At 36.4% G+C, this 26865-nt stretch overlaps 1 protein-coding gene across 2 annotated transcripts in view; it reads left to right on the top strand.

The window, feature by feature from the left end:
- The window catches only part of Tmprss15 (transmembrane serine protease 15), a 122681-nt gene that overhangs the window by 51588 nt on the left and 44228 nt on the right, over nucleotides 1-26865 (top strand). For both annotated transcript variants that reach the window (NM_001105895.1, XM_087575941.1), the window contains 6 exon segments: nucleotides 2-107; nucleotides 412-562; nucleotides 3587-3722; nucleotides 18838-18927; nucleotides 22294-22419; nucleotides 23641-23781. In NM_001105895.1, coding sequence (NP_001099365.1) covers nucleotides 2-107; nucleotides 412-562; nucleotides 3587-3722; nucleotides 18838-18927; nucleotides 22294-22419; nucleotides 23641-23781 — 750 coding nt within the window.

Here is a 26865-nt window from a genome sequence, read left to right as displayed (position 1 = left end):
GGATTTTACATTTCTACACCAGCTGAGCAGGCATGGAAAAGTGAAAGAGTGGGCCTCTCAAGCCTTTCTTTAGGCTTCACTTCAGAGCCTGTCTGCCTTCATTTCTGGTACGTTTCCAGTCAGTCCCTTAGCTTTCGGTAGGAAATACTTGAATCCTTTCTTTGTAAATGGGTAGGTAGCAATGCTTTTCTTTGGGATGCAGGCTAAGATTTAACTAAGATTTTGGCTAAAGGGTTAGTTAAATTTTTTAATTGATAGAAGACCAAAGTGTTAATAGAACACAGACCCTCTCCCCAAGAAACAACAAAAGAAAACAAGAATACTTTAAATACAAGGAAAGATGTGAAAAGAACTAGATAAATGTATTCAATATGTCAGGAAACTAACTATCTTTGCTTATTCCCAAACCAGGTATTACATGTGCTGTGAAAATGTCTACAACTTAAACATTCATGTCAGCAGCACTGAAACCACAGACAAAATAGTTTTTCAAAGGCAAGGAAACTATGGGAGGAATTGGAACTATGGTCAAGTCACATTAAACGAAACAGTAGAATTTAAGGTTGGCAAACACACTTTGTCATTTCTGTTTGTGTTTTTGTGTTTGTGTGATAGTATGAATATATTTTATGATGATATGATCAAGTATTTTGTGGAGAAATGCTAGTAACTTTCTCTCCTTTTCTAACCTATCTTATTTATTCTTTTAGGACATTTCATTTCTATTCACTCTTTACTTTTAAGAAATAACTTGCAATGTTAACATTCCACTCATACTGTTTCATGAAATCCATAGGAAAGGAGGCACCTCATCTCCTTCCACCAAGCTCTATGCTGCCTTACGGGGACTTTGAACAGTTCACAAACTCTGCAGTCCAACTCTACTCACTCTGGATAATTATCTCTTCCTAGTAGGACATCCATGCCCATAAATATCCACCAAACTGACCCTACAATGACTTAATCTCTGTGGAGTTCCTTTAGAAGGAAATTCTATGAGCCGTATCATTGGGAAGTCTCTGATCGTTTATTCTGCATTAAGTTAAATTAATTTTTCCAGATAAGAATTTAATGTCTTCGTTTCTTGAGGGTTGGTGCAATTAGAATATAGGATATTGTAGCCTATTAGTTTAACTAAATTAACAGCCTTTTAATTGAGTAATTTGAAACAAGTTAGTATCACTTTCAGAGGATGTATGTTTGAACAGACAGCGTTATCACCGGAGACATAGATTCTCCCTTATGACAGAGAGCAGTGGTTCTCAACCTTCTTAATGCTGCTATTCTGTTCTTCATGTTGTGGTGACCCCAACCATAAACTTATTCTATTACTACTTCATAGCTGTCATTTTGGTATTGCTATGATTCTTTATGTAACTAATATGCAGGATATCAGATATGTGATCCCTGTGCAAAGGTCATGTGACTCCCAAAGGGGTTGTGATCCACGGGTTGAAAACCACTGACTTAGATGATGACAGCCACAATCAGTGACCTTAGTCTGTATCTTTCATCATACTTTCCTTCATCTTCTTCTTTGTGAATTTTCTTCTTTGATTTTGTTTCTTCTCTGATAATTCAAATAAGGAAGACAGACTATCAAACCAAAAAAAGATAAATGAAATGAGGAAATCAATACCTCGGCAGGCTATCCTGGACGTTGAGGTTCTTTTCTAAATTCTGAATGATTCATTATTTTTGAACATAGCTCACCAAGTAGAAAGACATTGGCATGTCTCACATGCACATTAATGATTGTTTATTCATGAATTAGTTCCCTTGGCTTAGTTTTAACTGCGATCCTAAAGCATTGAATGTAAAACTTTAAAAGTAATCCCTGCCAGGTAGTGAGGCTGCACACATCTTTAATGTCAACATTCAGGAGACAAAGGCAGGTGGATCTCTGTGAGTTTGAGGCCAACCTGGTCCACAGAGGACAGCAAGAGATACACAGAGAAATCATGTGTCAGAAAATCATTCTCATCAAAGTTTTTTATGATATATTGTTATTATTATATTGTATAACAGTAATCCTGGGGATATATAGACTAACATCTAATCACTCCAGATGGGGAAGCAATGACAAACCAAAGTAAAGACACCAACAAAGTCTAACTTGATGAACCAATGAGATTCCTGGGATTATTTATGTGTGAGGGTTACCTAGGGGAGCAGAAGTGCCTCAAAGACAGCTGTATCACCAAAGTATAGATGATCATCCACAAAGACTGGAAACTTGAAACTAGCTGTTCACTAAACTGAACCTATACAGGTAGCTCCACTTGTCTTGAGAATGCTTCTCAACACTTTGTCCTACTTAAAAAACCTTGAAGAGGACAGAACTCATGATCCTCATCAATTCGCAGGAAGTCTTGAATCTATTGGATAATCTGATTCCAGAGTTAAAAGGAACTCCCCTTCAGGATGGAATGTTTTGCCTTCTATTAGAATATCCTGAGTTATAAGGAGTTTCCTTGCAAGATGGAGGAAATTGTTTCACAAAAGAACAGTTCTTATACATTATGTTACTATTGTTGATTCGTACTGTGCCTGATTTATAAATCATACTCTTTTGTAGGTAAGATAGTATATGACGTATTGAGGTCAGCATGAGGTTCAGCAATACTTGGAATTTTAAAAATGCAGTGGGTTCTGCAAGGTATCATTTTCTATAGGAGAATATTAACTCACTTTTTGGTTATGCCATTATATTGAGAAATTGTAGACAACTTACTGTTATGTCCTTAAATCTTGATTTTTTTTTCTCTCATGGGATAAAGACTCACGCTTATTTAGAATAGTGTCTGTTAGGAGATCTATAAAATTAATGAAGAAATGAATGAATTGAGGAATACATAATCCTAAGAAATCAAATAAGCTATATGTATCTTGTGCCTAGTACAACAAATACCATGCAACAAAGATTACGATCATTTCCTTCTTCTACTCAAGATAGGTCCAAGGCAATGTTGTTGAAAACAGCTACATTTCTGAGAACCTGCTGTTGTGCGTCTGACCCCAGCACCTATGACTAAGTCTGTTTGTGCGTCTTGTGGTTAGATGCTCAGGAGAGGCCAGCTTAGCACTCTAAGTGAACTATTGCCAGTATAAGATGATCCTGAATGCTCCTGCTATGTTACCCATTTACGCGTGTCCATTTTTTTCCTAATTAAATAATCTAATCGCAGTATCTACTCTTTAGGACTGTATATATTATTAAGGAAAACATATCAGGATTTTAACATCATCAGGAGGAGGCTCATCTCTGCTTCAAAATTATGTATAGCCTTTACTAAGTTAACTAAAATATGATAAAAATCAGGAGAAAGAGACGAATCATAAAGCTGTAATCTAACTCAGAGTGAAGACATCTGTGGATATTTTGCCAACATTTATATGTGATTAGAAAGTGGAGAGACTCAAAAGAATATATAATGGATAATTTATCAATATTTCAAGGTGGATTATTATATTATACATCACATATGCATGTAATACTGAATCCCCAACGTTATTGAACCGTAAGAAAAAACAAAATCAGAAATTATTAGAGTGGAATAATATTATATCCCTCTCTGAATTTCAGGTTGTGTTCAATGCTTTTAGAAACCGAGGTTGCAGTACAATAGCCCTGGATGATATAAGTCTAACAAATGGGATCTGTAGTGAGAGTCCTTATCCAGAACCAACCTTGGTCCCCACCCCTCCACCAGAGCATCCTAGTAAGTAACTCCATTGGGGTTCTCACTGCCATTTTCAGGAAAGATTTGGGGACTACAATTGCTAAGTTAAAACAGAAACTACTACGAGTCCATTTTTAGAATGGTTTGAAAACAAATATGAAACCTCAACTTTTAATATACAGGCATAACAAATGGAAAATATTCTCTTCCTGAAATGATGCTTTGGTAAGACTTTGGAATATGTTCCCTTGACAGCAGCTTAAAAATTATAATTGAGCAATACCTAAGATTTTCATATTGCCACAACTTTTAGCTCAAAGAATAAAATGGATCATATGCCTAGTTCTATTCTTAGGTCAAAATGGAAAGCCTAAATTTGAAAGAAGCCTCATTACTATTCATCTTCTCCTTATACAAGGAGCACATCCTATTACCCAACCATGATATTTGACAAGCCATAAAAAGAGAATGCCACATAAAGATACCTTATAATGCCTTATATGACACACCTACTGTCCCTTTGTTAGGATAATGTCAGTGCAGGACTATGTCTTTAATATCTCTCTTGTCTTGTGATCATGGAAAAAGGAGAGAGACAATATATCTGAACACTCAAACATTTTTCTACTTATAAACTTCAACTTAAAATAAGCAAACAAACGAACAAGAAAAAGCAAAAATGTTTGGCAAAGACCTCCATGGATAAAGAAAGGCATTTGTAACCAAACCTGATTGTCTTATAATTGTTTTCTGCCTTTCACATGCTCAGAATACATACACACAGACACACAGGACACAGACATGCAAGTACACACACACACACACACACACACACACAGAGAGAGAGAGAGAGAGAGAGAGAGAGAGAGAGAGAGAAAATACATTCATCTGCTTTTTTGTTGTTTTTCAGAAGCAGATTTTTTTCAAAGTGGTTTTAACAAACCCAAAGTCTTTTTTTTTTTTAATGGCTTCTTTTTGACACCTTTTAGCAAATGAGCATCCATTCAAGAAAGATGCAGTTCATCCTGGCCTCAAGCTGCCATCTTGGATATCTTAGTATATCCCAAGAAAAGGCTTGTATCTACATTCCTTACATATGGACAAGTTTAGATGGTTCCTGAATTCTGCAGTATTTTCATCATTCATTTAAGTCACAGATATCTGGTCTGAGAAGACACTGCCAAAAAATCTTAGGAGGTGACTGTATAAGGGATTGTGAAAATTTTAGCATAAAATAAAAACTAATGTGTTAAACAGCATAGACTTGTGGCTATCTGTGAGAACTTGTGAGGACAAGGTTTATGTAGCACCAATGGAAGGGGAAGCCCTTGGTTCTGCCAAGACTGAACCACTAGTGAACGTGATTGTTGGGGGGAGGGTGGTAATGGGGGGGAGGATGGGGAGGGGAACACCCATGGAGAAGGAGAGGGGTTAGGGGGATGTTGGCCAGGAAACGGAAAAGGGGAATAACAATAGAAATGTAAATAAGAAATACTCAAGTTAATAAAGATGGAAAAAAAGAAAGAAAGAAAACATGTGAATGAAAGCGGCACTTGGAAAACTTCATGAGAGGGAGCAAGGACCCTGGTGCCACAATACTGTGCTAAATTCTAGAGAGACCTGAGGTTTTACTATTTTCCGGTTCTGGGAACAAAGTGCAAGGCTTCTAACATACACAACTGTGCTCCTTAACAGCAATGCTTTTGCTCAGTTTAGCCCACCTGTGTTTCATTGTATCTGTTTGGTTCCTAACATCACATGAAGTTAATGATTCATAAATACTGTTAAACATGTTTCCTCATACTTTTGTCATATTCCTCTTTTGATATCCAAAATAGTTTTGGAAATAGATATTTTTATAGGAATTAAACCTTGAAGTAATACCAGTATGGATGGAATAATCCAGGCTTGCTTGGTGGCGTTGGAAGATAGTGGTCTTATTTTTATTCTATGTTGTATATATAGTACCACAACATCTCATAGTATGTAACATCTTATGTAAAATTGCATGTTCAAAATTCTTAAAATCATTACTGGTTTGATGAGTATTTCCTATAAGCTTAATACTTTTTGATGATTCAGGAAAATAGATTTTGTCTGTCAGTGTGCCCTTCTATTAATCAATAAATAGTCCGATCTTTTCTAAGTTTTCATACTTAAGACATTAGCCAAGTTACATTACTTAATATATAAAATCTGAGATAACAAGTTAAAGAATATGACACATAGAATAAATGATGGCAACATGGCTGCCCACGCTAAAATCTATATAATGTGTAACATCATCATATCTATTTTAGTCAGGAAAAAACAAACAACAACAACAACACCCCACAGTCTCTCAATACGCAAAAGTACAAAAGTTTGACATCCGTGTACATTTTAGGACTGGGAGCACTGTACTGTTAGAACAACCAAACTGATTTTAAGACATACATTTTAAGACATAAAATTTGCCCAGAGTGTTTGTTCCACTTCCCAAATGGTTCACTTTGAGCCAATGTTTAGCAAGGCATAAAAAGTTAATTACCATCCAAGGCATTCTGAACAATTTCTTTCTAATGCCCTTTGCAGTTGGGTCAATGGAAGTTCTATTTTTAAAGAGCTATTTGGATTCCAAATCACTGATTTGTTTAAGCAAAAATAAAAGGAAATCACGGTTGACTTGCTAAAACCTCTCAGTCTTTACACAGCAGTTAAATGAGAAAATCTCAGACAAGTGGGTGAACAATAAAACTCCAGGCACACTCCACTCCTGAGGTTATTGTTGGTAGAGTTTTGTGGACAATTCACAACTCAGGGGTGCCTCTACCATGTGACTTTAATCTGTGCTCCCTCAACTTCAGGATGGCCCTTGTAATGGTGATACAATTAATATCAATAGAGACTCTACTGAGAGAAGTTTATAAAAGCTAATATTCTACTGTACAAGCATCATATTGATTTGAAAAACGATTCTGAAACTCTGTGCTGAAGTACAGTAAATATAGACTGAAAGAAATCTACACTCCAGGCCCTGGTTGACTTCTGAGGTTCTTGACTAATTAAGAAAAGGAGTGACTTTAGCCATTTTAATGTTCACTATTTTTAAGATTGTTTTTTCTTTTGTATCCAGATTTAAGCCATTTTTCATTTATTAACACACAGTAAGAGTTAATTTACTAAACAGCCATGTGAAAATCAATCTGTATTCATGCTGTCTTAGTTTTTTACTTCAGAGCAGCATTCTATGGTATGTGTTTGATTTGATATTTAACCCTCGTACACAGAAATAGTAATTTCATTCATAAAATCTCTCATCAAAGAACATTTTCCTATTCTATATTGTTTTTGTCAGTCTATCTTTACCACAACTGGCCCATTTAGTTACCATTGGTTACATGTTTCAAATATAAATAAAATTTGATTTTCATGAATAAACATTTAAGCCAATTTGTCAAAAATTACATAAAGCTATTTATATTATGAATAGATACAATAATGGATTAAAATTATTAATGTTTAAAAATTAGACTCTAAATTGTCAGAACAGATTTAATTTTGGATTCTAATATAAACTTATTAATGTGTTCCATGTAATGTCAAAAGATTTATTATATATTATTAAGATAATAGATATTATAATTGAGAATATTGAAAATCACTTAACATAAACTCAATGTGATTTATTATTTTTCAAGTTGTATTTGTTATTTCCTCACAAAAGACTGTCAATCACAAGCCTATTAGTAATTGAAACTATGACTTCATTTCCTATCTGCTTCCCCATGTGTTTAATTCAAAGTTTCTTACTGTGAGTGAAAGTTAACCCTCGTCTTTCTCTCTTGCTGGACATACCTCCATATGGACACTTACCTTATAAGTGTTCGACTTAAGCACAGGTTACCAATAAAACCTCTCAAGAACAGACTCCATCTTTAAAATCTAAGATATGATGTCAAAAGAAACAAACAAAAAAACCTAACTTGGAATATGCTACAAAAACACATTGTGATAATGAAAACCCCTATGGCATACTAAGAGACTAATCAAAATACAAACATTTGAAAGAACAGAACTAGGACTACTAAAATGTGAGAATTTAATACTGTTAATGGAAAGACTTCTCCAGGCTAGTCACCCTACTTTATTTTCATCGGCTATGTGGGCATTGATTACATATTAGCAAGGCCTGACTGAAATTCCTAGAACCACATATCATGAGTCTATGGCACTCCTGAGAATCATGTGATACACTCACACTGTGGGAACGCCACCATTAAATGAGTTGTGTGCTGTTATCTACCATGGCATACAGTGACTTCTGAATTGCTAACAGTCATTTACACAGACCTAGCCATTGAAACAACCTTTATCTAAAGATTAAAGAATTAAAGAATCTGGCTGGTCAGTTATTTGATGAGAAATTATACTTTGAATATATTTTAAAAGGGGCATCTTAAGCACCTTAGAGGAATGACTTTCCCAAGTTTTCTGTTTGCAGACTAAATGCTAATTTAATCACCTGCCTGATTAGGCTTCACAGTTAAAACTGACATAAATTTTACTTCTGGTTGTGAGATTATTAAAGGGCTAACTATTCATCTTTCTCACATACTACAAAACCTTAAACTCTTAAAATATTACCTATATTTTAATAGCAGTGCTTGACTTAGAAATTTTCTATTTTTAAATAGAAAATGGGAAAATAGTAATGTTCACATAAAAACACGCTTGTGCACAAATCAACCATACCCATACCTGGATATAGACAATGCACATGACAATGTACACACATACACACACAATCATACATGAAAAAGAGACAGCAAATCACATGTATTCATATGCACGTATGCACACAGATACACATATATGCAGAAATTCACAAAAGTTCACAGGCATATACCATGTACTCATAGAAACACACATGTACACACATACTCACCTACTGATAGGCACACACTCAGGCACACATATATGCCTCACAGATATATACCCTCACAGATACACACATATATACTATGAATACACAAAACTATACATATTCACACAGACTACATCCACCCATATGTTTGCAGGCACATAGAAACACATATAGAACTGCACTCACACAAACACACATAAACATGCACATTCATACACAATGCATACACTCTCATACACATAAGCACATATACACACATACAAACAGAAACACATTGGTGCATTTGAAAACTTGCACGCATATATATATATATATATATATACATATATATATATATATATACACATGTTCACACACATATGAACTTTAAACATAAGTACACTTACAATTTTAAAAAATGCACATGCTCACATTCATAAATATATAATGAAGACATTTAAAGTCAAACAATCTGCACACCGACTAACACAATTATACACTCATGAAGACGTACACACTCTCACATGCATACCGACAGATATACTTTTGTGAGTGACAAAAACAAACAACAAGAAGTCAAATCATGGATCCAAGCTGGCACCCTATGTTCTGCTCAAGACAGTGTTCCAGATTGCTTTCTCTTTGTTCTTCTTCCACTGAAGATAGCGCTCTCTCTCTCTCTCTCTCTCTCTCTCTCTCTCTCTCTCTCTCTCTCTGTGTGTGTGTGTGTGTGTGTGTGTGTGTGTGTTCTGCTTGAGACATGTCTGAATAGCTCATCCCCTGCAGAGTATAAGCCCAGTCTTATTTTACCTATCAATCGAGTCACTTATTCCAGGTTCCCTTTTATTATCCTTGAATCTGCATCCCCATGACCCAACCTCTTAATTCTTAAGAGACAGGAAGCACGTACTTTTTTTTAATATTGCAAATGAATTCAGAGATCTGTCTCTTTGTTAAACACAGACAATAAGCTAGCTACTTTTGTGCTTTAAGATTCATTAAGCTTCTCATATCATTCATACTACATCCTTATATTTTGCATAGTTGAGAAATTATATATTTTGAAATCATGTTTTCATTGTTCTTTTCTACAGCCTTAAGGGATATCCCAAAGATCTTAGCTTTTACCTTTTTTTTTTTTAGTTTTTAGTTTTGTTTGTTTTTTTTTTAATTTTTTATTAGATATATCTCTTTACTTACATTTCAAATGTTATTCCCCTTTCCGGTTTCCTGTCCATAAGCCCCCATTCCCTCCTCTCCCCTTCCCCCATATGGGTATTCCCCCCATACATCCCCCTTATTGTACCCCCCATATTCCCCTACACTGGGGATCCAACCTTTAAGGATCAAGGGCTTCCCCTTCTACTGGTGCCCAACAAGTCTATTCTCTGCTACATATGCAGCTGGAGCCCTGGGTCAGTCCATGTGTTGTCTTTCGGTAGTGGCTTAGTCCCTGGAAGTTGATTGGCATGGTTGTTCTTATGGGGTTGCAAGCTCCTTCAACTCTTTAGATCCTTCCTCTAATTCCCCCAAGGGGGTTCTATTCTCAGTTCGGTGGTTTGCTACTAGCATTGACCTCTGTATTGGACATGCTCAGGATGTGTCTCTCAGGAGGAATCCACATCCGGTCCCTTTCAGCATGCATTTTCTAGCTTCACCAATCTTATCTAGTTTTGGTGGCTGTATATATATATGGGCCACATGTGGGTCAGGTTCTGAATAGCCATTCCTTGAGTTGCTGCTCTAAACTTTCCTTCCATATCCCCTCCTATGGATATTTTTTCTTCCTTTTAAGAAGGAGTGGGAGAATCTGCCTTTGGTTATCCTTCTTCTTGAGCTTCCTGTGGTCCTTCGATTCCATCTTGGCTAATTTGAGCTTTTTGGCAAATGTCCACTTGTCAATGAGTGCATACCAGAACAACTTTTACCATTTTACTGAGACACTAGCCATACTCCCTAACCTAAGACTCTGCCTGTCTCTGATTATCGTGGAGTCAATAACATTAACAGGAATGACATTACTTGAAGGAGGAATGTAAAAATATGTACACTATTATGCAAACAAGCCTTCAGTCCACAGCAGTCATTGACATTCCTGGAGGCCCTTGCCCTTTTGGCCTCTTCCAAGCTCAGAAAACATATCATTCCACCCCCACAAGGACATGCTGGACCTGGAAAGCTGGTTCACACAAACACACACATACATACAATTACATATGTGTATACACACTTTCATGCATACAAAGACACATATGCTATTGTACAGAAACCACACACAAACATACGTACAAACTCACACAAGTACAAAAACATTCATCCACATGCACAAATACCTATGGAAACAGAAATAAACACACATATACACACATGCATGCATGCATAAACAATCTCACATATACAAGCATGTATATGCACACATTCACAAAAAGTTCAAGGGGTTTAGGTAGAGAAGGTGTGAGTAAAGGTTTGTATGAATATATTTTTCTTTTCTTTTATTAACTTGAGTATTTCTTTTATTTTTTTTTTTTTGGATCTTTTTTTTTGGAGCTGGGGACTGAACCCAGGGCCTTGCGCCTCCTAGGGAAGCACTCTACCACTGAGCTAAATCCCCAACCCCAACTTGAGTATTTCTTATATACATTTCCAGTGTTATTCCCTTTCCCAGTTTCAGGGCAAACATCCCCCTCCCCCCTCCCCTTCCTTATGGGTGTTCCCCTCCCAACCCTCCCCCCATTGCCGCCCTCCCCCCAACAGTCTAGTTCACTGGGGGTTCAGTCTTAGCAGGACCCAGGGCTTCCCCTTCCACTGGTGCTCTTACTAGGATATTCATTGCTACCTATGAGGTCAGAGTCCAGGGTCAGTCCATGTATAGTCTTTAGGTAGTGGCTTAGTCCCTGGAAGCTCTGGTTGCTTGGCATTGTTGTACATATGGGGTCTCGAGCCCCTTCAAGCTCTTCCAGTTCTTTCTCTGATTCCTTCAACGGGGGTCCTATTCTCAGTTCAGTGGTTTGCTGCTGGCATTCGCCTCTGTATTTGCTGTATTCTGGCTGTGTCTCTCAGGAGCGATCTACATCCGGCTCCTGTCGGTCTGCACTTCTTTGCTTCATCCATCTTGTCTAATTGGGTGGCTGTATATGTATGGGCCACATGTGGGGCAGGCTCTGAATGGGTGTTCCTTCAGTCTCTGTTTTAATCTTTGCCTCTCTCTTCCCTGCCAAGGGTATTCTTGTTCCCCTTTTAAAGAAGGAGTGAAGCATTCACATTTTGATCATCCGTCTAGAGTTTCATTTGTTCTAGGCATATAGGGTAATTCCAGCATTTTGGCTAATACCCACTTATCAATGAGTGCATACCATGTATGTCTTTCTGTGATTGGGTTAGCTCACTCAGGATGATATTTTTCAGTTCCAACCATTTGCCTACGAATTTCATAAAGTCATTGTTTTTGATAACTGAGTAATATTCCATTGTGTAGATGTACCACATTTTCTGTATCCATTCCTCTGTTGAAGGGCATCTGGGTTCTTTCCAGCTTCTGGCTATTATCAATAAGGCTGCGATGAACATAGTGGAGCACGTGTCTTTTTTATATGTTGGGGCATCTTTTGGGTATATGCCCAAGAGAGGTATAGCTGGATCCTCAGGCAGTTCAATGTCCAATTTTCTGAGGAACCTCCAGACTGATTTCCAGAATGGTTGTACCAGTCTACAATCCCACCAACAATGGAGGACTGTTCCTCTTTCTCCGCATCCTCACCAGCATTTGCTGTCCCCTGAGTTTTTGATCTTAGCCATTCTCACTGGTGTGAGATGAAATCTCAGGGTTGTTTTGATTTGCATTTCCCTTATGACTAAAGATGTTGAACATTTCTATAAGTCTTTCTCAGCCATTCAGCATTCTTCAGCTGTGAATTCTTTGTTTAGCTCCGAACCCCATTTTTTAATAGGGTTATTTGTCTCCCTTCGGTCTAACTTCTTGAGTTCTTTGTATATTTTGGATATAACGCCTCTATCTGTTGTAGGATTGGTAAAGATCTTTTCCCAATCTGTTGGTTGCCGTTTTGTCCTAACCACAGTGTCCTTTGCCTTACAGAAGCTCTGCAGTTTTATGAGATCCCATTTGTCGATTCTTGATCTTAGAGCGTAAACCATTGGTGTTTTGTTCACGAAATTTTTTCCAGTGCCCATGTGTTCCAGATGCTTCCCTAATTTATCTTCTATTAGTTTGAGTGTGTCTGGTTTGATGTGGAGGTCCTTGATCCACTTGGACTTAAGCTTTGTACAGGGTGATAAGCATGGATCGATCTGCATTCTTCTACATGTTGCCCTCCAGTTGAACCAGCACCATTTGCTGAAAATGCTATCTTTATTCCATTGGATGGTTTTGGCTCCTTTGTCAAAAATCAAGTGACCATAGGTGTGTGGGTTCATTTCTGGGTCTTCAATTCTATTCCATTGGTCTATCTGTCTGTCTCTGTACCAATACCATGCAGTTTTTATCACTATTGCTCTGTAATACTGCTTGAGTTCAGGGATAGTGATTCCCCCTGAAGTCCTTTTATTGTTGAGATAGTTTTAGCTATCCTGGGTTTTTTGTTATTCCAGATGAATTTGCAAATTGTTCTGTCTAACTCTTTGAAGAATTGGATTGGTATTTTGATGGGAATTGCATTGAATGGTAAAATGGCCATTTTTACTATATTAATCCTGCCAATCCATGAGCATGGGAGATCTTTCCATCTTCTGAGGTCTTCTTCAATTTCTTTCTTCAGTGTCTTGAAGTTCTTATTGTACAGATCTTTTACTTGCTTGGTTAAAGTCACACCGAGGTACTTTATATTATTTGGGTCTATTATGAAGGGTGTCATTTCCCTAATTTCTTTCTCGGCTTGTTTCTCTTTTGTGTAGAGGAAGGCTACTGATTTATTTGAGTTAATTTTATACCCAGCTACTTTGCTGGAGTTGTTTATCAGCTTTAGTAGTTCTCTGGTGGAACTTTTGGGATCACTTAAATATACTATCATATCATCTGCAAATAGTGATATTTTGACTTCTTCTTTTCCAATCTGTATCCCCTTGACCTCCTTTTGTTGTCTGATTGCTCTGGCTAGAACTTCAAGAACTATATTGAATAAGTAGGGAGAGAGTGGGCAGCCTTGTCTAGTCCCTGATTTTAGTGGGATTGCTTCACGTTTCTCTCCATTTAGTTTAATGTTAGCAACTGGTTTGCTGTATATGGCTTTTACTATGTTTAGGTATGGGCCTTGAATTCCTATTCTTTCCAGGACTTTTATCATGAAGGGGTGTTGAATTTTGTCAAATGCTTTCTCAGCATCTAATGAAATGATCATGTGGTTTTGTTCTTTCAGTTTGTTTATATAATGGATCACGTTGATGGTTTTCTGTATATTAAACCATCCCTGCATTCCTGAGATGAAGCCTACTTGATCATGGTGGATGATTGTTTTGATGTGCTCTAGGATTTGGTTTGCCAGAATTTTATTGAGTATTTTTGCGTCGATATTCATAAGGGAATTTGGTCTGAAGTTCTCTTTCTTTGTTGGGTCTTTGTGTGGTTTAGGTATAAGAGTAATTGTGGCTTCATAGAAGGAATTCGGTAGTGCTCCATCTGTTTCAATTTTGTGGAATAGTTTGGATAATATTGGTATGAGGTCTTCTATGAAGGTCTGATGTAATTCTGCATTAAACCCCTCTGGACCTGGGCTCTTTTTGGTTGGGAGACCTTTAATGACTGCTTCCTTAGGAGTTATGGTGTTGTTTAACTGGTTTATCTGTTCCTGATTTAACTTGGGTACCTGGTATCTATCTAGGAAATTGTCCATTTCCTGCAGATTTTCAAGTTTTGTTGAATATAGGCTTATATAGTAAGATCTGATGATTTTTTTGAATTTCCTCTGAGTCTGTAGTTATGTCTCCCTTTTCATTTCTGATTTTGTTAATTTGGACGCACTCTCTGTGTCCTCTAGTTAGTCTGGCTAAGGGTTTATCTATCTTGTTGATTTTCTCAAAGAACCAACTTTTGGTTCTGTTGATTCTTTCTATGGTTCTTTTTGTTTCTACTTGGTTGATTTCAGCACTGAGTTTGATTATTTCCTGCCTTCTACTCCTCCTGGGTGTATTTGCTTCTTTTTGTTCCTGAGCTTTTAGGTGTGCTGTTAAGCTGCTGACATATGCTCTTTCCTGTTTCTTTCTGCAGGCACTCAGCGCTATGAGTTTTCCTCTTAGCACAGCTTTCATTGTGTCCCATAAGTTTGGGTATGTTGTACCTTCATTTTCATTAAATTCTAAAAAGTTTTTAATTTCTTTCTTTATTTCTTCCTTGACTAGGTTATCATAGAGTAGAGCATTGTTCAATTTCCACGTATATGTGGGCATTCTTCCCTTATTGTTATTGAAGATCAGTTTTAGGCCATGGTGGTCCGATAGCACGCATGGGATTATTTCTATCTTTCTGTACCTGTTGAGCCCGTTTTTTGACCAATTATATGGTCAATTTTGGAGAAAGTACCATGAGGAGCTGAGAAGAAGGTATATCCTTTTGCTTTAGGACAGAATGTTCTATAAATATCTGTTAAGTCCATTTGGCTCATGACTTCTCTTAGTCTGTCTACGTCTCTGTTTAATTTCTGTTTCCATGATCTGTCCATTGATGAGAGTGGGGTGTTGAAATCTCCTACTATTATTGTGTGAGGTGCAATGTGGATTTTGAGCTTTAGTAAGGTTTCTTTTACGTATGTAGGTGCCCTTGTATTTGGAGCATAGATATTTAGGATTGAGAGTTCATCATGGTGGATTTTTCCTTTGATGAATATGAAGTGTCCTTCCTTATCTTTTTTGATGACTTTTAGTTGAAAATTGATTTTATTTCATATTAGAATGGCTACTCCAGCTTGCTTTCTTCCGACTATTTGCTTGGAAAGTTGTTTTCCAGCCTTTCACTCTAAGGTAGTGTCTGTCTTTGTCTCTGAGGTGTGTTTCCTGTAGGCAGCAGAATGCAGGGTCCTTGTTGCGTATCCAGTTTGTTAATCTATGTCTTTTTATTGGGGAGTTGAGGCCATTGATGTTGAGAGATATTAAGGAATAGTGAGTATTGCTTCCTGTTATATTCATATTTGGATGTGAGGTTATGTTTGTGTGCTTTCATTCTCTTTGTTTTGTTGCCAAGACGATTAGTTTCTTGCTTCTTCTAGGGTATAGCTTGCCTCCTTATGTTGGGCTTTACCATTTATTATCCTTTGTAGTGCTGGATTTGTAGAAAGATATTGTGTAAATTTGGTTTTGTCATGGAATATCTTGGTTTCACCATCTATGTTAATTGAGGGTTTTGCAGGATACAGTAACTTGGACTGGCATTTGTGTTCTCTTAGGGTCTGTACGACAACAGTCCAGAATCTTCTGGCTTTTATAGTTTCTGGCGAAAAGTCTGGTGTGATTCTGATAGGTCTGCCTTTATATGTTACTTGACCTTTTTCCCTTACTGCTTTTAATATTCTTTCTTTATTTTGTGCGTTTGGTGTTTTGACTATTATGTGACGGGAGGTGTTTCTTTTCTGGTCCAAACTATTTGGAGTTCTGTAGGCTTCTTGTATGCCTATGTGTATCTCTTTTTTTAGGTTAGGGAAGTTTTCTTCTATGATTTTGTTGAATATATTTACTGGTCCTTTGAGCTGGGAGTCTTCACTCTCTTCTATACCTATTATTCTTAGGTTTGATCTTCTCATTGAGTCCTGGATTTCCTGTATGTTTTGGACCAGTAGCTTTTTCTGCTTTATGTTATCTTTCACAGTTAAGTCAATGATTTCTATGGGATCTTCTGCTCCTGAGATTCTCTCTTCCATCTCTTGTATTCTGTTGGTGAAGCTTGTATCTACAGCTCCTTGTCTCTTCTTTTGGTTTTCTATATCCAGGGTTGTTTCCATGTGTTCTTTCTTGATTGCTTCTATTTCCATTTTTAATTCCTTCAACTGTTTGATTGTGTTTTCCTGGAATTCTTTCAGGGATTTTTGTGACTCCTCTCTATGGGCTTCTACTTGTTTATTTATGATTTCCTGGAATTCTTTCAGGGATTTTTGCGATTCCTCTCTGTAGGCTTCTACTTGTTGTCTAAGGGAGTTCTTCACGTCTTTCTTGAAGTCCTCCAGCATCATGATCAAATATGATTTTGAAACTAGATCTTGTTTTTCTGGTGTGTTTGGATATTCCATGTTTGTTTTGATGGGAGAATTGGTGCCATGTAGTCTTGGTTTCTGTTGCTTGGGTTCCTGTGCTTGCCTCTCGCCATCAGATTATCTCTAGTGTTACTTTGTTCTGCTATTTCTGACAGTGGTTAGACTGTCCTATAAGCCTGTGTGTCAGGAGTGCTGTAGACCTGTTTTCCTGTTTTCTTTCAGCCTGTTATGGGGACAGAGTGTTCTGCTTTCGGCCGTGTAGTGTTTCCTCTCTACAGGTCTTCAGCTGTTCCTGTGGGCCTGTGTCTTGAGTTCACCCGGCAGGTCACTTGCAGCAGAAAAGTTGCTCTTACCTGTGGTCCCAAGGCTCACGTTTGCTCGCAGGGTGCTGCCCACGAGCTCTCTGCGGCGGCAGCAACCAGGAAGATCTGTGCCGCCGCTTCTGGGAGCTTCAGTGCACCAGGGTTCCAGATGGCGTTTGGTGTTTTCCTCTGGAATCAGTAATGTGTGCAGAGTGCAGTCTCTTCTGGTTTCCCAGGCGTGTCTGTCTCCCTGAAGGTTTAGCTCTCCCTCCCACGGGATTTGGGTCTGAATATATTTTTCTTAATTAGCTTAATTATCCCTCCTCCAATGTGATTTTTAAGTTCTTCAGAATAAAAAAAAAAGTCTAACTTTATTTGCCTTCGCTCAAAAGCAAAATACTTCATATAGTTAAATCAGCTACCTACATTTTGGAAATCATTTTTTAATATAACAGTGGTAATAAGTATTAAAACCAGGTCCTTAAAATAGTTAATGGTTATTAAGTTATTTCTAATAAATAAAATACACTAAATATCAGAATTTTTTCTTTTTTTTCATCTTTATTAACTTGAGTATTTCTTATATACATTTCAAGTGTTATTCCCTTTCCCGGTTTCCGGACAAACATCCCCCTCCCCCCCCTTCCTTATGGGAGTTCCCCTCCCAACCCTCCCCCCATTGCCGCCCTCCCCCCATAGTCTAGTTCACTGGGGGTTCAGTCTTAGCAGGACCCAGGGCTTCCCCTTCCACTGGTGCTCTTACTAGGATATTCATTGCTACCTATGGGGTCAAGGAGCCAAAACCATCCAATGGAAAAAAGATAGCATTTTCAGCAAATGGTGCTGGTTCAACTGGAGGGCAACATGTAGAAGAATGCAGATCGATCCATCCTTATCACCCTGTACAAAGCTTAAGTACAAGTGGATCAAGGACCTCCACATCAAACCAGACACACTCAAACTAACAGAATTTTAACACATCGAATTGTAGCCAGAACAAAAAGATTTAGTCATAACTATATAGGTTTCTAATAAATTTAATTAAATTCTGGGAATCCCAATTGACTCTTGTAAAATGGTAACAGAGTTAACCAGAAAGAAAACTAAAACTTGCTGTTTGTGTTGGGTGGCGGTGGTTGTATACAGGCTCTCGGGTAGCATGGGGTGTCTTTGGATTTGACATACACCTGTTTTCATGCTCTAAGACTGATATTACAGGTGTTCCCCAGCATACATTACCTCAGAAACATTATTAAACGAGAGGAAAAAGTGGCATTCTCCCCTTCTTAGCTACCAAACATTTCAATGTTTAGTGGCATTTCTACCCAGTATCTTGAGAATAAAAGATTTTTAAAATCATAGCAAAGCTCAGATTGTGAGATCAGCAGCACTGGTGCTTCTAGGATGGCGGTAAGGATGGATATGCTCTATTATAAATATCCATGCTTTCCTGCAGCCATCATTTCTCTCCCTTTTGTTTTGCAAAATATTTCTCTTCATCAAATAAACATGCAAAATATTTTCCCTTGATCAAACCCTGTACACTATTATAATCTTTTAATATGTTATAAGGGCAATAAAAGTATAGAGGTTTGAGAACTTTTCTAGTAATGACAATGATGTACTGGCATTGTTTCCCTGACAACTTATACAACATGCAGGATGAATTTTTCAGAACTAGCATTGTAGGAAATGTAATCGTAAGATGTCTGGAATCTAATAGAATCTCTGACCAATGGGAATGATGTGGTTAACAATTCTTTCCTAATCCCTTCCAGCTGACTGCGGAGGACCTTTTGAACTATGGGAGCCAAATACAACGTTCAGTTCTCCAAATTTTCCAGACAATTACCCCAACCAAGCTTTCTGTAAGTCTTTTTCCCCCAGTTTATCAAAGAAAAAATGTATATACAAGGGAGATACCTTTTAAATGAGCAAAATAGATTATGAATTTGTTAAAATGAATACAGTAGCCTGTTTACTACTATGAAATATTTCTTTAAGGATTTGTTTGATTTTTGAGAATATTTGTAATTACATCATTTTTCTTTGCTTTTCTCTCTCCGAAGCCTCCCATAAACCCTTCCCTGATTTTTTTCTTTCAAACTTATGAGCTACTTTGAATGGACACAAAGAAGAATAGACGCAAAGCAATGATGCACAACATACATTATCTCAAGGAACTCTCACAATTATTCCTTGAAGTTATTTTAGTAATGTGATTCCAGAATAAAAACATAAAGCAATACCCTTGATGTTGATAGATCTTTCTTACCATTTCCTAGCTCACTGATCTAACTCCCAGAAGATGTACCACAAACTTTCAGTTTTATAGAAAAAGGTCAATGGAATGTGTAAAAACAGCCAGTGTAATGTCTTCACATGGAGAGAACATGTACTAGATTCAATGAAGATTATAGCTAGGGTAACATGATTAGACTTCCAGCATGAATGCGCTAATAAATGGGGGCCATTGAAATACCTAAATTTAGAGAAATCAACCTACAAATTATGTACAAAAGTTACTGCTGGGCCAGGGTTACTACCTAGAGACATTCACTATAGCTGTCTGAAGATTGCATAGTCTGCATTACAAATCCAAATTCTCTGGGTTCTTTCCAGCTTCTGGCTATTACAAATAAGGCTAGTATGAGAATAAGTGGAACACGTGTCCTTGTTATATGTTGGAGCATATTTTGGTAATATGCAAGGGAATTATATGGATGGGTCCTCAGGTAATGGAATGTCCAGTTTTCTGAGGAACCTCCAGGCTGATTTCCAGAGTGGTTGTATCAGCTTATAATCCCACCAACAATGTATGAGTGTTCCTCTTTCTCCACATCCTTGACAACATCTGCAGTCCTCTGAGTTTTTATCTTTAGGTGTTTTTCGGCTTTCATTATTCCTCAGTTGAAATTTTTTTGTTTAGTTCTTTCCCCATTTTTTTAAATGGGATTACTTGATTCTCTGGAGTAATGACAGTGTCATTTACCTTACAGAAGCTTTGCAATTTTATGAGGTCCCATTTGTTGATTCTTGATCTTAGAACATAAGCCATTGGTGTTCTGTTCAGGAAATTTTCTGCTGTGCCCATGTGTTCCAGGCACTTCCCAACTTTTTCTTCTATTAGTTTCAGTGTATCTGGTTTGATGTGGAGGTCCCTGATCAACTTCAACTTGAGCAATAAGAATGGATAGATTTGCATTCTTCTTCATGCTGACCTCCAGTTGAATCAATATCATTTGTTGAAACTGTCTTTTTTCTACTGGATTGTTTTAGGTTCTTTGTGACCATAGTGTGTGGGTTCATTTCTGGGTCTTCATTTCTCTTCCATTGATCTACCTGCCTGTCTCTGTACCAAAACCATACAGTTTTTATCACTATTGCTCTGAAATACAGCTTGAGGTCAGGGTTCGTATTTTGCCCAGAAGTTCTTTTATTATTGACATTAGTTTCTATTATTCTGGGTTTTTTGTTATTCCAAATGAATTTGCAAATTGCATTTCTAACTCTATGAAGAATTGAGTTGGAATTTAGATGAGTATTGCATTGAATCTGTAGATTGATATTGGAAAGATGACCATTTTTACTATATTAATCTTGCCAATCCATGAGCATGGGAGATCTTTCCATCTTATGAGGTCTTCTTCAATTTTTACTTCAGAGACTTGAAGTTTTTGTTCTACAGATCTTTCACTTGCTTGGTTAGAATCACACCAAGGTATTTTATATTATTTGGGACTATTGTGAAGGATATCAATTCCCTAATTTCTTTCTCAGCCTGTTTATCCCTGGAGTAGAGGAAGGCTACTGATTTGATTGAAGAGAAGTAGAAGTAAACAGCAGGAAATAATCAAACTCAGGGCTGATATCAATCAAGTAGAAATGAAAAGAACTCTACAAAGAATCATCAAAACCAGGAGCTGATTCTTTGAGAAAATAAACAAGATAGATAATCCCTTAGCCAGAGTAACCAGAAGGTGAAGAGACAGTATCCAAATTTACAAAATCATAAATGAGAAGAGAGACATAACAATGGAAACTGGGGAAATTAAAAAAAAATCAGATCCTACTATAAAAGCCTATACTCAACAAAACTGGAAAATCTTGAGAAAATAGACAATTTTCTAGACAGACACCAGGTACGAAATTAAATCAGGGTCAGATAAACCATCTACACAGTCTCATAACCTCTAAAGAAATAGAAGCAAAAAAAGTTCAGGACTAGATGGGTTTTGTGCAGAATTCTACCAGACATTCAAAGAAGACCTAATACCAATACTCTTCAAACTATTCTACAAAATAGAAACAGAGGGATCACTACCAAATTCCTTCTATGAAGCCACAATTACACTTATACCTAGACTGTACAAAGACCCAAGAAAGAAAGATAACTTCAAATCAATTTCCCTTATGAATATCAATGCAAAATACTCAATAAAACCCTCACAAATGAAATCCAAGAAGACATCAAAACAATCATCCATCATGGTCAAGTAGGCTTCATTCCAGGGATGTAGAGACGGTTCTATCTTTTCATCAAATGAGGTGCATAATGCAAATACCTGGAGAGGTCAGTACCCTACAGACAGAGGTTGGTTCTTAAAGTGTGAGTGAGAATACTTAGAGTGTAGGGGGGAATAGTATAAATTAGAATCTGAATGCTGAATCAACTCAGAAAATAATTTAAGAATAAAAAACATTTTTTGGGGCAGGCAATTTTTTAAATAGAAATAACAGCTTGCAATTTATTTTAATAAATGGAGATGCTTTCAAATAAATATAAGAGTTTGCTTATTTGATCATGGAAAATTAGGTGAACTGAGCCTGACTAGACAGCTTATTGGGTAAAGTTGCTTTCTTGCCAATAAGCATGATGCCCTCTGCTTGATTTTAGGAACTTCAATGGTAGACGAAGAGAACTATTTCAGCTATTCATCCTTTGTACATTCTGGGAAGATCATCCCAGTCTCTCTCTCTCTCTCTCTCTCTCTCTCTCTCTCTCTCTCTCTCTCTCTCTCTCTCTCCTCCCTCCCTCCCTCTCTCCCTCTTGCTCTCTCTCTCTCTCTCTCTCTCTCTCTCTCTCTCTCTCTCTCACACACACACACACACACACACACAAACACATGCATGCATGCAGGCGCACATATATGCACGTACACAAATGCACAAACAAAGAAAATAATAAAAAGACGTTCATTGTAAATTAATTGTCATTATTTATTGTCTTCAAGGTATATGGAACTTAAATGCACAGAGTGGGAAAAATATTCAACTTCACTTTCAAGAATTCGACTTAGAAAATATCAATGATGTAGTTGAAGTTAGAGATGGGGTAAAATTTGACTCCCTGCTCTTAGGTAAGACTGAAATTTCAACCCTCTGAAAGCTGTGTAGCTCAGGAAAGATGATTTACAGAAAGAGCATTAACAGTTGGCAAGATGAAAATATAACATCTAAGTAACATGTAAAAGATTTTCATTCTATTAAAAATAATTTTTTTCAAACACTATATTCTGATAATGATTTCCCTTCTACCAAGTCTTCTCAGAATATGCTGAGTTTTGGGACATGTTTGCAATACTGACAAGATTATACTCTCCTAGAACATTCTTTGCTAATCAGGATTGCTATATTTGCTTTGTGGGTATTAAAAGTTGGTAAGAGTTAACTATAGAAGCATCATGTATATTCTACTATGTAGTTTTATGAAATACGTGTACATAGCTATTCAAAAATAATTATTAAATTAGATGTCCTCTGGCCCTAACATATCCAAATACTATTCTTTGTAAATATTTTAAGTCATCTTACTCTATATTTTGTCACCATTTTGTTTATTATTATCCATGGCATCCTCTTCTTCTCAACAGCTGAGGATTCAAAAGTAAACCAAGGCTTATTTTTCTCTATTGCTATTATTTTTTCTAACTAGATGTGAGAAATATTTGTGTCTGGATAATAAAATACACACTACTAGCACATTTAAAGGTTATTAGCCAAGCATAAGGTTATGTCATATTATTTAGGCATTCATTTAACTCTACCCTCTGAAGAACAAGGATACTAGAGAGGATTCCCCAGATGGGTTAGGTAAAACCCACAGAGTTCCAGACCACAGCTTTCTGGAATGGACTGTCAGAGCGACACACAAAATAAAGCAACAATGAAATCCTCTGGAGTCAGCAAGAATTAGGAAACATTTCATCTGGATCTTTATATCCATTTGTAAACACATTTCGAATGTTATTTGTTGTTTTTGTCATTGTTGTTTACATTTTCAGACTAAATTCTGTTTCTTACTAAAAACCCTGCTTATATGGTCAAGGAAAATAAGTTTATTATTTTCTTGTTTTCTTAATTTTGCTTCTTAATATTCACACAAATCAAAAGAAGGAAATATTCCAGAAGGATATCTAAATTATACTGTAAATTATAGATAGAAATTGTTTTGTTCTGAAATTGTTTTTCTGCTTCTAATAGATACATCTAAATTATAAGAATATGTATAATCTTTAGATGAGCCCTGGTGTACACAATCCTACCTCTAGAACTTACGGTTTCCTTTCCCTTTGTGGCAGCCGTGTATACAGGACGTGGTCCTGTGAAGGACTTGTTCTCTACCACAAATAGAATGACTGTGATTTTCGACACAGACATGAAGAACGGAGGCAAGGGCTTCAAAGCAAATTTCACTTCTGGCTATTACTTGGGGATTCCACGTAAGTAACACACACCTCCTTAGAGTGGATCAGAACAAAACAAGGGAACAAAATCCACTTCAAGCCCGAATCTCAATGTGTATGTTTGCATTCTGAGATGATATTTTGTTTTTCTCAGCATATGGAACTTTTTTTTTCTCCCTCCTCTTTATCAATATAATGGTTACCTGAGTTTTGTCACAGCAGGAGAACACATCATTTTTGGTATATCAATTAACACTTCTCTTGGAACCTCCTTGACTCCTACTCACCAAAGTTACATTTCAACAGAAAGTTCAAAGTAAAGTAATTGACTCAGTGAGGAAAGGATTTTTCTTTTGCCAAGAGCTTGTTGAGAGAGGAGGAGGGAAATTGGCCACTGAACTGCTAAGATGCACATGACACCCAATTAAAATATTAAATGCAAGGGAAAGGCTGAGAGTCAGTAAAGGGGATGCAAGACACATAACACACCAAAGAAAATCTCAAAATGAAGAACAACACTACACCAAGTTCAGAAAGAAAACCGCATGGGGAAAAATAACACACTTTCTAAGTCAGATGAGAATGAACTTGAAAATCCTTATATCTACTCAATTTTGTAAAATAAAAATATATTAGAAAGTGTCGATATTATAGCCTTTTGTACTTAACATTCTGAGTTTACAAAAGAACAGTATTTATGAACAATATATATGTGCATATATATACATATATATGTGAGCACATGATTACTAAACCAATTATATTGAAAAAATGTAAAATAATGATATTTTAGGTTTAAGAAATACTGTGCAATGAAAAATACATAGATAACTTTATCTTATGAGACTTCAGTTACTGTCTACATGCTAAGGATGACATTAAGATCATGTGTATTTAATTAGACATTAAATTCACATGTATTCTGGATAGTTATATGCTAAGATATACAGGGCTTCATACAATGGATCAGGAAAATAGCTAACACATAAAGTGCTTTCTGTGCCAGAGGAACAGACTTCTCAACAAGTTTTCAAGAGTTTTTTTTCATGAAAAGAATTAATCACAAGATAATTACATGTATATTTAAATGAAAAAAAAATGAAACCAACTGAAGTAATTTATTTTTTAATCTATACACTGACCAGTAAGTAAGAGGGTTTGTTACAAACATAAGCAATTGAAATAACTGTAGAGCATTCTTTCATATATAAAAATGAAAGTACTTCAGGGCAAAGTTAATAAAAGCAATAGGTCTTTACAACCCTACTTTAAAGTCACAAATGGCAAGAGATGAGAAATTTGAAATAGTATAGACTATTGAAATCAAGAACAAACACAACTCTTCCAACAAAATTATTCATTATTACTTTTATATAATTCTTACTCATGAAAAAAGAATGGGCTGAGTATTTTGAAAAGCTGTGTCTGAGAAAGTTACCAAAATCATATAGTTTAATGCAGTCAGTACAGAGGACATATAGTTTTATGTGAAGGGGGTCTTTGCATTTCATTGGCCATGGACCCATATTTTGGTCATGAGCATCTTGTTTATAAAATAAGAATCTTTTTAATTGAAGCTAGAAGAAGATAAGTCATGACTATTGTACCCAATTGTGAGCTGCCATTTCTGCTGTACCTAGAAGACAGTTCTCTGTGGGGTTGGCACAGTGAAACAGTTGTTCTTAGCTTGATCTTTTTCTGTCAAGCTTGGTTTTGTTTGTTGGTTCATATTTTAATAACAAAAGCCTGAAAAACAGTCAGAGAAACAGGGTCTTGGCAATAAAAGATGGTCAAGCCAGTAATGACTAGTGAGATTGGGTACACATACTCCCTTACATTGATATTCTGCTTTGGCAATAATTTCAGAAAAAAATATGAAAATCATGTTATAAACTGTTTCCAGTGTTTATGAAGTTTTTCCTTGTCTTCTGAGATATTTTAGGAGTACTTGAAAGTTTTCTAATAAAATAGTTATGAGGCCTAAATTATTTCATTTATCCTCTCCCAACCGTTTCCACTCATGTTGAACTTGAGGATTCACAGTCGATATTTATTACGGTGAGTCGCTTGTGAACGTGCACCAGTTGCTTGTTTCTGGTTCAAGTAGTCTTCAGGAGGGATTCAGTAGAGCGTGCAGCAACTCACCAATGGCAGCTGGTTACAATCAGGACCCCCGAACCCTCCCCAGCTTCTGTGCTGTGTGCCTTAGAAACCAATTCAGCTCCATTTTAAAAAGCAAGCATATGGTGTCTAAATGAAGCAGAGCTGTAGAGACTTCATAAAGAGAAGATGGGGAAATTTAAGTCTGAGTGATATTACTTTTTTCCTCCCTCACCACGGGCATAAAACTATCTGAGGTAAGATTTCAGGCTCCAGAGAAAGTAAATTGTTGTATCAAAGATTTCCCAATGACCTGAAATAATATATGTTCCAAAAAATGAAAATCAACTTTAGATGTATATGGAAAGCTTTAAATAGTTTATTCATATTTCCTCTCAGATTTTATGATTCTTATTCACTTAAGCAACAATATTCCATTTTTCTCAATTCTGAAATTGATTATATAATTTATTTTAACATCTAAACTAGCCATCTTTTCTAGACTTTCAGGTATAATCCTAACAGTTTTGAGAACAGAAGGACAGTAAATTATAATTATTTTAAAGACAAGAACATGGTACATGTGTTCACTCAAATTTTATTCATATATTTGTATTTATATTAACTACTAAAATATGCCTTTCCAATTGAGTATAACTTTACTATAATAATAAAAGCAAAATTACAAATATATCTATAAATATGTACTCTCATTGTAAGTTTATTTAACATAATGATTATAATAGTTATGGAAAACATGAAAAATTATAGTAACTGGTAATGACTAACAGAGTACATTAAAATATTTGATTATGGGTCCAATATTAATCTTCTTACCTTATAAAATTAATGTATGCTGAAATTCATATTGTTATAGAATGTATATTTATGTATGTGCATTTACTTTAAAGATTTCCTAAATGTAAGTTAAAGAAATGATAACATCCAGAAGAAAGAAAAATGTTCCCACTCAGATACTCATGATTCCTTGTAAAAAATAAATATATAATCATTTGGGGC

This window comes from Rattus norvegicus, chromosome 11 (assembly GCF_021556685.1).
Source record: "Rattus norvegicus strain SHRSP/BbbUtx chromosome 11, alternate assembly SHRSP_T2T, whole genome shotgun sequence".
NCBI lineage: Eukaryota > Metazoa > Chordata > Mammalia > Rodentia > Muridae > Rattus > Rattus norvegicus.
Note: the sequence above shows the minus strand (reverse complement) of the source record. Positions and strands in the feature narration are given on the sequence as shown.